Source organism: Aquarana catesbeiana, linkage group LG01, assembly GCF_042186555.1.
Source record: "Aquarana catesbeiana isolate 2022-GZ linkage group LG01, ASM4218655v1, whole genome shotgun sequence".
Lineage (NCBI taxonomy): Eukaryota > Metazoa > Chordata > Amphibia > Anura > Ranidae > Aquarana > Aquarana catesbeiana.
In genome coordinates this window covers 563786936-563799397 of record NC_133324.1, presented here as the reverse complement: position 1 = coordinate 563799397, position 12462 = coordinate 563786936, and the positions used below count along the sequence as shown (strand labels likewise).

Genomic DNA, 12462 nt, shown 5'->3' with positions numbered 1-12462 from the left:
ATCCCTTATGGTTGTCTCTTATTCCAGAACCTGACCTAATCCCAGAACTTCTTATAAACTTTTTTAAACAGAATATAGGTTCAACCACTATAGATATAGTCTGGGAGACGGTAAAAGCATTTTTACGTGGTCAATTCATTAGAGTGATATCCCACATTAAAACATCTACTAAAGAATGGGAGAATACAGTTCTATATATGGCACAGCAGTCAGAAGCAAAATATATAGCTGACCCCACTGATGACACCAAAAGATCATGGTTAGCTGCCCAATCCATGCTTAAGGATCTTTCATTACAGTTAGCAGAGAATAAACGTTTTTTCTTACAGCAGACTAATTTTGAAGCAGGGGAAAATACAGGTCATATGCTAGCAATATTGGCTAAATCGCAGCAGGCATCCTCACACATAGGTACAGTGATTGACAAGCAAGGAACATTCCACCATTCCACCAAAGATCTTATGGAAGTATTTAAGGGATTTTTTCAAGAGGTATATACATCCAAAGTCCAACCCTCACATGAAGATATCGGTTTGTTTTTAGAGAAATACCCCTTGCCCTGTCTATCATCCTCAGATGCATCACTGCTGAATGCTCCCCTTACTGAGGAGGAGTTGTTGGAGGCTTTGGCACATACACAAAACAGTCGGCACCTGGAGCTGATGGTCTCCCAGCTGAAGTATACAAGCGATACTCAACGCAGTTGATCCCCATACTACTAAAAGTTTATAATTTGGCATTTGAGACCGGTACTTTACCTGCCTCTATGAATGAAGCCCTTATAGTGGTGCTGTTAAAGCCCGGTAAGGATCCCTCTTCGCCGGACTCATACAGACCTATTTCATTACTTACGTTTGACGTCAAGCTGTTGGCCAGGGTTCTGGCGAATAGACTAGCTAAGTGTATACAAAAAATAATCCATAAAAGGACCAATCAGGTTTCATACCAACAATATCTACATCCCAAAACTTAAGCAGACTATTTCTTAATATACAGATTCCTGCTGATAATCCAGGTAATAGAGCTATTTTCTCTCTAGACGCTGATAAAGCGTTCAATAGCGTTGAATGGCCCTATCTATGGGAGGTACTCACCAGATTTGGGGTGGGTAGCTCTTTCTTGAGATGGGTTCAACTGTTATATAGTTCCCCGTCGGCAAGAATGCGTATCAATGGAGATATATCATCTCCATTTCAATTCCACAGAGGCACTCGGCAGGGGTGTCCTTTATCCCCCCTACTGTTTGCCCTAGCCTTGGAGCCTCTGGCCATACATATCAGGACCTCACAGGATATTGTAGGGCTTCGGCGGGGCTCCAATCATGATAAAGTATCCTTATACGCAGACGATACCTTAATATACCTGGGAGATACTGATAGCTCATTGCAAAACGTAATAAACCTGATTGTTGACTTTGGGAAGCTATTGGGTTTTAGCATCAATTGGAACAAGTCAGTGTTAATGCCCCTGGAGCCACTACCAAAGCCTCTGCCTGCGTGTGCAAAAGATATTGTGGTAACTGAGAAGTTCCGCTGTTTAGGCATACAAATTTCACCAGATCCTACTCAGTACTTAGACCTGAACATGACCCCACCACTCCAAAAATTTAAAGTGAAATGTGTTGCATGGAAAAAGTTGCCCCTATCTGTGACAGGGAGAGTAAACTTAATTAAAATGGTATGGGGGCCCTCAACTTCTTTACATATTCCACAACTCCCCAATATGGATAACTCACAAGTGGTTTACACGTATAGATGCTCAGTTCCGGCACCTAATTTGGGGTACCCAACAGGCTCGCATTAGTTTGCATACATTACAACTTGCTAAGGACCAAGAAGGAATGGCAGTCCCACACGCCAGGTACTACTTTGTAGCCTCCCAGTTGTAGCAATTGAGTAACTGGGGGGAGGTGGACCCTTCGGACCCTATTAGATCCCTGTTGCTTCTGGATGGGTCCAGTCTCCCGGTACTGGCTCATCTGGAAGCAGGACTCACCCATTTGTCAAATTCGCTTCCCACTATCACTCTACTAAAAACTCTCTGGAAGTATGTTAGATCTCTTCTCCATATTAAGGGGGTATGCTCTTGGACTCCTATATGGAGGAATGTATACTTTAAAGAGCTTCTTAAACTAGAGGATTTCCGCTCCTGGGAGGCTGCAGGCATTCATTATATTTCCCAGTTGTTTTCTGGAACCACACTCAAATCCTTTACAGAATTTAGTGAGGAATTTTGCCTTCCTAGAACACAGTTTTACGGATACCTCCAGCTGAGGCATGCTATTCATAGTCAGGATAGGGTGTCTCCGCTGGGGGTGATGGTGCATCCATTAATGAATGATGTATTGTCAACGGATGAGAGAAAGGGTATGATTTCGAGAGTATATATCAGGTTGCTTAACTCCACACATAATGCTAATACATTGCCCTGTAGAAAGGGATGGGAACGAGATCTGGGTCCTATGGACGGAGACACCTGGGAGTTACGTTTAACTTCTGCCCCACTTGTTTCGGTATCGGCATCACAGAGATTATCCCATCTATCTACTACATAGAGTATACAGAACCCCGGTTCGTTTGCACAAATGGGGACTTAGAGATACTCCACTATGCCCAAAATGAGGCGCCCATAATGGTGATTTATTACATATGATGTGGAAATGCCCAAAACTTTTCAGATATTGGAGCTATGTTCTCAATACAATTTCACAGGTATTCCAATTTCCGATCCTAAAGGATCCAGCGATATGCCTGCTTGGTGTCCTGGAGGTGCCCTCACTCTCGCCTAATGGTCACACTGCTGTATTACGTCTATTGTATCTGGCTCGTAAAGCAATTGCGGGGCTGTGGATCACCTCAAGGGTACCAACGGGCGAACAATGGGTGAAATTGGTAAATAACTTGCTTATACGCGAAAAGATTACCTATCAACATCAAAACGCTCTGAAAAAGTTTTATTCAATGTGGCAATCTTGGTTAGATACTCCGGGACTAGGCCCAACTCAATTAGTAAAAGACAGACTCCTACAAATGTAGAATACACACAGGGTACACGGGTGAGCTAACATACGAGCTGCACCGTAGTCTTGCAATGTGCTGCAGGAAAAGTATGGTAGGGGTGGACATAACTTGTATTTTGAATAGTTGGTTAACATTAGGTTGTATACATCCATTGAGGATATATCTGTTTTGCTCTCTTTTTTTCTTCTGGTCACACAATATTGACCTACTGATAGATCACAGATGCATATAATATCCAGGTTATATACCTTAGTTTTATAATTTAATGATATGCTACATTATGTTAAACGTGGCCTTCAGGCCCAAAGCAACCTGGTTTAATTACACAATAGTGAATGTTTAAGATACTAGAAAGGAAAGATATTGTGTATGTAATTTCAGATATATATTCCTATTGATTGTATGTACGATTGTCCAGATGTGTTTTTTCTCAATAAACTTAATTTTTTTTTTTTTTTTTTAATCAAAAAGGAAACACAGTAATGGTACGCTACACACTGTAGTAATAGATAGAGTCTCACACAAGTTGTAAATTAACCACTTACTAAGAGAAGGTTAACAGTCAATGTGTACATGAACTGAGAATTCAATGATCACATGGAGGGTATATGCAGACAGATGTACAGTGGGACAAATGCTCAATATCATACAACACTTATATTAAGCACTTTCCCACTGCAGCCTCAATGCACACACCAAACCCAAACATATTACATTCACATAAATAGGATAATGCAGTACAATATTGAATCCTATACTCTATGGTTCCCCCTAGACTGCAATTCAATGTTCCGAGAGTATAGTGACACCCTGATGCCTTGATGAGGGTAACAAGAGTGCTTTATCTTGATTTATTCTTCAGCTAGCCCTTTGATTTGAACTGCAGTTATTTGTAATCCAACATGAGAGAACATAAAGGAACAGACTGTAGAATGATGAGTGTAATGAGAACTATTCCTTTGATGGTGATGAACAAACTCCTCTTCCTTGTTAACTGTAATGATAATGCAGTACCACCTCTACAGTATGGGTTGTAATAAACCCCAGAGTTCCGCTGTGCACCGCCTATGAATAAGCAGAACCACCTCTGTGGAACCACAAGTCTCACCAGCAAACAGTGTATTTTATTGGTCTGGGCAAGTGCCTGCTCACCAAAACAGGCCCAGGTACTGTAGGATTCCCCCTGAACTTCCCTCCTGCGATCCCCGTCTGATCCAAAGCTGGCGCCGTCACACCGCACCTTCAGATGGCTGATGACTGGAATGCAGGGGGAACTCCAGATGTCTTGGGTCCTCAGGTCCGTCCGCACACGGATCCAGCTGGCTGTGCTCTGGAACTCCTCAGAGGCCGATCGATCCCGCTCCGCACCTTACAGCCCGCAGTCTCCCGGTCACACTCACAGACCTCACTGTAGGTAGGTATTGAATGGCGTCCCAAGAGGCCGGAAAATGGCCACGCTGTCCTTTTTATTACTGCTCCCAGTATGCAGTGCAGTAACTTTGCCTTGTGGGTTTGTGGCTTGGCATTGTGGGTTTAGTTGTTCTAAGAATTAAGTTAACACATGAGTCCTTTCCTCATTAAACTACTTCTCCCACGATGCACTATAACACTGATTACAGAACTAGTTCAAAAGTCTCAATAGCATTAAAAGGACGCTAGAGGGAGCCAAACTCTTATTTAAGAAACGACTTATTAACATGATAGCTTGGGTAATAAAACCCCTGTGCTACACTATTGTAATTGAATGTCAACTGACTTGTGTTGCAATTGTATACGCTATATTATTTTTTTACTTTATTAGATTTTTCTTTCCTCAAAATTGGAGGAAGCTTCATCTTATTTACAAATCTAAGTGAACAGCCTTTAGAAAAACCCCATTGCCAAGTTAAAAGAAGGATAAACCAAAATGCATAAAAAAAGACTGAAAACCTTGCTCTCTCAGAAACCTAGGCCTGCAGTGATCCAAAAGAAGGCAAAAAAAACCCTTGTGTTTTTTGTTTTAATGTTTTTTAATCAGACACAATTTATTGAAAAATTACAAAAAATATACAAACTTCTTCCTTTCCAGAGTTAACATTCGAGAGCATGCATTTATCCAAACAACAAAATTGTCTATAATATTCATAACTAATTATTTGCTCATAACACCAGTACATATACTGTATATTACTCTAACAGACACAGTCTTAGGCTTCATGTACATGGGACGTTGTTCAACCTCTCCTGAACAATTTAACTTGACAGCTAGAAACCGGCGTCTAAAAACGTCAGTTTAGCGGTGTTTACATGCCGCGTTTAGCAAAAATTTTTATTTTTTTCAAAATGGCCAAAAATGAAAAAACGCCTGTACACTAAATGTGGCTAACGCGAATTACCGGGTTTAGACGCGTTTGAAATGCCTCTAAACACAGCTTCTAAACGTATTTTTTTGGGTTCCAAAAAAAGCCTTTAACGACTATAAACGAACCTGTGTACATGTACTGATAAGATAACAGAGAAGAGTTCAGGAGCAGTTGAAAAAAAATTCCCAACTGCTCCTAAATGACCGTTTACCAGCAGCAGTGTACATGAGGCCTTACAAAGCCTTACCTCCGAGCAACAGGGGGAAAAAAAACCCTACAAAAATAAGTTGTTTTTCTCCACCCTCCTTTATCCATATTACATAACCACTCTGGAATCGGAACAGTCTCCATTTTTCCAATATTTCAAAAAGTTTACGAGCCTGAAATAATACTCTAGAAATTTGTTTGGGATCTAATTTAACATTGGTTTCAAATGCACCATTACAAAAATTTACAACAGTTTCCCAGCATCTATGCAGCTTAGGCCATCGCCAAAGCATATGTATCCGGTCACTGTGATCTTGGCGACATCTAGTACACATCCATTCCCTCCGTAGACCCATAGTACTTAATTTGGATGGGGTATAGTGTACAGGTAATATTATATATAATTGGGGAGCCTCTAAAATATACAACCTCCATATTTACTAGGGGTGCAATGGATCGTTGCCGATCCGTGATCCGTACGGATCACCCTCACTTTTTGGCCTCAGCCATAGGGAAGGCCGCAGCTTCGGCCTAGCTCCGGAGCGGCGGCCATCTTAGTACACCCGGAAGCGGCCGCTGTCTCGACAGGAAGTGACGTTTCGTCGCCGCCATCTTGCTACACCCCACACTCCTGCACAGTACAATAATGATAGAGTGAGAAGGGGGCAAGCGGACATCTTGTTACACCCACCGGAGTTTTAGATTTAAAAGCCATTTTCAACACAAAACTGAGCTTATATGCACAAATACTGTATTTATGCATATAAGCTCGGTTTTGTGTTGAAAATAGCTTTTAAATCTAAAACTCCGGTGGGTGTAACAAGATTTGTGTGGTTTTTTTTTTTGCTGATCCGAAAATGATCCGATCCGTGACTCTGATCCAAGGATCGATCAGATCCGTGAGATTTTTGATCCGTTGCACCCCTAATATTTACACTGCTGCAGATGTTCCAGCTTAACCCTGAGTACTTTATCCAGCCAAATCCCAATAAAGAATGAAATATAGTGTTAATTACCCAAAATAACTTCAGTAGAATTACTAGTGTGTTATGTAAAAAATAAGGCAATTGGGGCATAAGGATAGTTTTAATAAGATTAACAGGGAAAAACATTCAGCAGGACACATACCACTAGGGGTTTAGCATGGATAACAAGGAGTGCGCTTTTAGGGGAGATCTTGCTGGTGGAGCATGAACGCACATACACATACCCACCTGTTCTCATTAGATGGGGTATATCGTGGCTGAGGATCAGGGTCATTATCGTTGAAATCAAAGCTTGCCATGGTATCCTGAAAAATAAACATTTCATAATGTTAACACAGATGCCCCCAAAAATCATATTTTTGTCTGACAAAGCTTCACCTGAACAGAAGTTGTTTAGTCACCACACAATAGGCCTTTTCACCAATGCCACTTATGCAACATATGCCCTTTTAATTTGCCATTTTGACTTGTTACAGGGATGTTTTCTTATTCCCCAATTAAAATTAAAAACCCAGGCCAACATGAACTTATGTCGCATGTTCATGAGGAGGATGTAGCACATGCTGCAATAAATCATAACCCTGATCCTCGGCCACATGGTTTTATCTGCACTCTGTGTGAGTACATTACAGACTCTTCTGCTTAGAAGCTACTGAGGATCAGATTACAGCCCGCTTATTACCAAGTTAAGCTGTCTATAGATGATGCCAATTCAGCAGGTGACCTATTCAAGAACTTGATTTGTTAAATCAGATGGTTAGGTCCTCAGTCTGTATTAAGCGACTTAAAACTGTTCATATCCATGAACCAGACAAAGCCCTGATGGGAAAGAGCAAACATATGGCAGCCCTGAAGTTATTAAGCCTGCCTTGCTCAAGAGACTGCAGGACTTTCTAAAACTGTCCAACAAAGACAACCAGAAGTTCCAGGAATTAAGCGATCTTCCTCAGCTTGAAGTTGCCAAGGAAGACCCACATTACCAGGTCTTAGCTACTTGGACAATGCATAGTGTTTACCCGGTAGAAGCAAAATTGTCATGCAATATTCGGAAAAAATTGGCAACAGTGGGTTCAAAGTACAAGGAGCAGTCATCAACTTTGCTTTCCACCTTTCTCCTTATTTTCAAAGATTTAGCCAAAGCCAAGTATGATCCAAGAGTCTTTTATTTACTTTAGCATTCCCAGCTCTTCAGCTACAAAAAGAGAAATTCTGACCGCTAAATACAGGTTCTAGAAAGGTTGTCTCCATTAGAAAGAGAAGAACTACGCCAGCTACCAGCAGTGACAGCGAAGAAAGATGAAACAATCCAAACTTCTACTGTCTCAATCACAACAAAACCACAATCTCAGAAAGTGGCATGCACAGGAAAGGAAAGCTGTTTGACTAATGCAAGGAGTTTCTAAAGAACCATGACGACATTTGCTTCAAATGTTGCGCATCCACGTACCACTTTTCCCAAGGCTGTAGGGCTACAGTTAAAGCAGTCACCTTCAATGATCATATCTAAAAATAGTAAGCTAAATCACAAAGGAACTTCACAGAAAACCATTACAAACATATGTCTGGTGAAAGTGTTTCTTCATGGACAAGCAGAGAAAGCTATCAGGATGTAACCAAAACAAAACAGTCATTTATTTGCCACGTCAGAGTTCTTTGACATACACAACATAAGGTGAGATGTACTGTTTACACATGTACTGGCACAGTAGAAACCGCAGGAATAATCGCCTCTGCTGGGGATTTCATTATTTCAGACACAAAAAGTGACTGAAGGAATTCATCTTTCTACATTTATCAAGTGCAATGAAATACCTAATGGCAGAAAGAAAATCCCTACACTGGAAGATGCACTTTCATGTATGATTTTAAAGTTTCAAAACAGATCTACATATCACCATTGGAAAATAATGCCAAAATCATGCTTGTACTGGGATGAGACATTCCAAGAGTCAACATGGTACAAAAACATTGCACAGGTGATATTCACAAGATCCTTATTCCCCAAAAGTCCAAACTAGGCTGGGCCATTATCAGCATTCCTCACTCCAGAAAGAAACATATCTCAATCAGTATGTGCACTTGTAAAGCTATTGTTTAGAGAATCCAAAAACATTCCCTTCATCTCTCAAAACTCATGCTACAACAGCGCAAAGGAGATACCCACTTCATCAAAGAGACTTCCCATGAGCGATCAAGTCTACATCATAGAATCATCTTAGCAGTAGTTTGAGATATGGTTTCACTGACACGGCTCTGATGGCAACAACACTGAACTTTCAATAGGTGTCCTGGAATCTACTAATATCAAGATTTTGCATGACAGTAATCATGTTCATCAGCTCATGGACTTTGTAACCACGGACCCTTTTGGTAGATACCACTGAGTTGCGCACAGTGAACCAGCTGCAACCTCAAGCCTGTCCTTTAAAATCGATGCAACTGCACACCTGGCAACTGCAAAACAGTAACTTCACTTCATATGGAGAGTCCCAAGGACATGGATTTCTCATTACTGCAAAAGTAGATTCGGCCTAAGCTGTGCTTCAGTTGCATAGCTAAAGCTTGATACACACTATACCATTTTCTTTAGATTTTTTCCTTTAGATTTACCAAAACCATATAATATGAGGTCAAACCTAAACACTTTCAGTTTGTATGCAATCAGGCAGGCCCTTGCACTATATAGCTGAAGGTAAATCTAAAGGAAATTGAACAAAAAAAGTTGTATAGTGTGTATCCCGCTTAAGACCCAAGGTTACAAGGCTGACAGCCTGGGCGACGCACCAGGAATCCTACAGTCAGCAGCCTAAGAAATTCATCCAAGTCTTCTACCCAAGTCTTTAAAATAAGAAGATTATCTGCTGCACAGGTTGAAAGCAGAGAGTTATGAAGACAGAATAATCCAGAGCTCCTTCCGATCAACAAGAGTGACTGTTCCACTTCAACCTCCAAGTGGTTATGCATGCTTACTTGGACAAGTGACGTGATGCCTTCAGGTACAGTTTCAGGCATCAGGACACCAAAGTCAAGATTATCCTAGGTTTCACCTGACTTTTCTTTGGACTTGTGTATATACACACACACACACGTTTTGCCTGTCCTCTTTTTTTGTCACCCCTTATCCTGCCCCACTTACATATATTTCTTCTGTGCTGTATTGAAGTGCATCAGCTTATTGTTTTGTAGTATGCCAACATCTGGTAGCATTTTCGGGCCACTACATGTTGTTTACTAATGTGATTTGGTATCTCCCCCTGTCCTCCCCACCCATTTAGTTCCATTTAGTTCAGTCCTAGCTAGACTCTCCCAGTTACTTTCAGGTTTCCTCAAGTCAGTGTTAGTACTTCACAGAGATGGGGCTTAGGAGAGTTGTTGTTTTCTTACTCTTAAAAAGACTGGAAAACATCTCCTTATTAGATTTGTATTAAGAGCAGAGGTCTTATATTTTATTATCTCCTTAAATGCAATTTACTTCAGCTAATTGCTGTAGATTCAACTTCTGTGTCATACTGAACAGTTAGACAGATGGGGATGGTGCCAAGTCAGCAGGCGACTATACTGTTGGAACAGACTGGGTCTAAGGAGGTATGTCAATGCACAAAGTGGTATTTGAAACATAATATTTATGATTGACCTACTAGAATATATAATGGCTTACATAATTTGCTTCTAGATCCGGGTGATCTTTCTCAATTCCATCATCCAGGATAGTCACCACCACACCTTTTCCTGAGAAGCCACGACGCCATGCAGTTAACACGTTCAAGTCTGGACTAATGTCATTATTCTGTAAATCAGATCCCAGACACCATTTCATAATGAAAGAAAGATGCAAACTTACCCAATGTAATTTTAATGCTTATTTATATAAGAGGGAGGAGGAAAGTGAGGAATTTGTGTTGCCCAATCACAAATGCAAGGTTGTTAGGAGCAACAGATTGTTTCATTTCAGATACATTTACGTAGAAAGCCAGTTGTACATAAATATGATCATTTATACTTTCTGGTAGTTTATATGCACCAGATTTGGCACTTGACAAGTGCACTGCAACAGTGAGAAAGGACTACAGAAAGTAAACCTACAATAAAATACTACAAGTGCTGCCATTTCTATGCGGACCTCTCATTCTGAGAATATATCTTATTTAGGATATATATTTATTTTAAATTTATGCTGCCTTTCTAATCTTCATGCTAGTTCCAGGTCAATGTTTCATAAAAGTATAGAAGCCAAAGAAAGCCGGGCAAGTCCTGTACTTGAAGTACATCAGCATTGCAGCCCCCATATTTCTACCAGTACAAGTTTAGCAAGAAGCACATCTACCTGTATGTTTGCTGACTTTCTAATTTTTTTTTTTTTTTTATCACTACTCATTGAGTTTCAGTCAAGTAGCAGTAAAACCTCCATGAAATCTACTGTCTGATAAATTAATACAAAATACACATTATCAATGCTTTTTTCTTTTTTTCTATTCTTTGAAGTGTTCAACTCTGTCTCTCAGCAGCTGTTTCTGGTTTGTAAATCAGTGTCCTAGCCGCAGGTTACATCTCTCTCATGCTCAACCTGCAGATGTGATGTGCATTGGTCTGCAGTCCACAAAGAGGAGTGTGCAGCCTAGAGTGACAATGCTGTTTTTGCACAGATACATACACACAGGATTGTTGTCAAAACTGGACTGAAAAAGTGTCAGATAAAGCAGGATCACCAGAAGCAAATAAGGAAAAATACCTGCAGAAAAATGTAAACTGACTGAACAGATGTAACAGAGGGTAAGATGCCATATTCTCAATTTTTTGGGGTTAAGAGAATATATATACACACACATATACATATACACACACATCTTTTTAAAGTTTTCTGCAAGTGCTTTAGAGTGTTTGTTCACATTTTCTTTTCTTGCATGCTCTGCAAAATCACTGCAGATCAAGCCCCCCACCCTCTTTACCAGGCACTTGCTCGATCTCACTCCAGCTCAGAGCCCAAACCCCACTACCCATACCATCCAGATATCGGTTACATGACTTCTCTTTGGACAGCTATGAATTATGAAAATCATGGGTGTCAGAGGAAAATCCATTTCTCCATGTTGGTGCTGACTGAACCAGTAACTGAAAAAATATGGAAATCAGAGTTCTGCATCAATATGAGAGCAAGGCAACTAGAATGTTCAGAAAGCTGAAGTAGCAGGAAGGAAGACATTCCCAAAATGATATTAAATCCTCTTTTTTAATCACTTCAATATCTTTTCACCCCCTTCCTGCCCAGGCCAATTTTTGCTGTCGCACTTCGAATGACAATTGCGCGGTCATGCAGCATTGCATCCAAATAAATTTTTTTTATCATTTGTTTTAATTATCAGTTTTCTTTTGGTGGTATTTAATCACCACTGGGTTTGTTATTTTTTGCTAAACAAATGAAAAATAACCAGAAAAAAAAAAAAATTGCAATTAAGTAATTTTTCTTCTTCACTGATGGGCACTGATAATCAGGGCAATGATGATCAGTGCCACGGTTATCAGTGTAAACAATGTACTCACCGTGCCCTGTCAGCTTTGCCGTGAGGAAAGGAATGGCGATAACCGGCAAATCTGTTTAAATGTAACCAGCTGTGATTGGACACAGCTAATCACATGGTAAAGGGCCACTGTGATTGACTCTTTACCGCGACCAACTGTGTCCAAAAGACACAGCGGCCACAGAACGTGCCCAGGAGGCGTGGTTCTGGGAGGACATCTGTGACAAACTCACCCGGGACAGAGGCTATTGGAGGGGACTGAACGCAAGCCTCTTGCCCACCGATTATGGGCCCTAGCATTTGGGGGAATGGTGCTCTCTGTGAGCTGTATGCCTGGGGACCCTGGGGTTGGTGTTATTTTGGATTCAGCTCCATGTACCCCCAAAACACC

General features: G+C 40.8%; 1 protein-coding gene across 1 annotated transcript in view; it reads right to left on the bottom strand.

Annotated features, from left to right (window-relative positions):
* Positions 1–12462, bottom strand: part of PCSK4 (proprotein convertase subtilisin/kexin type 4) — a 208281-nt gene that overhangs the window by 99918 nt on the left and 95901 nt on the right. Inside the window, exons 4-5 of the mRNA XM_073596734.1 lie at positions 10214–10342; positions 6784–6860 (exon numbers count right to left, since the gene is read on the bottom strand). Coding sequence (XP_073452835.1) covers positions 6784–6860; positions 10214–10342 — 206 coding nt within the window. The remainder of the gene's footprint in view (positions 1–6783; positions 6861–10213; positions 10343–12462) is intronic.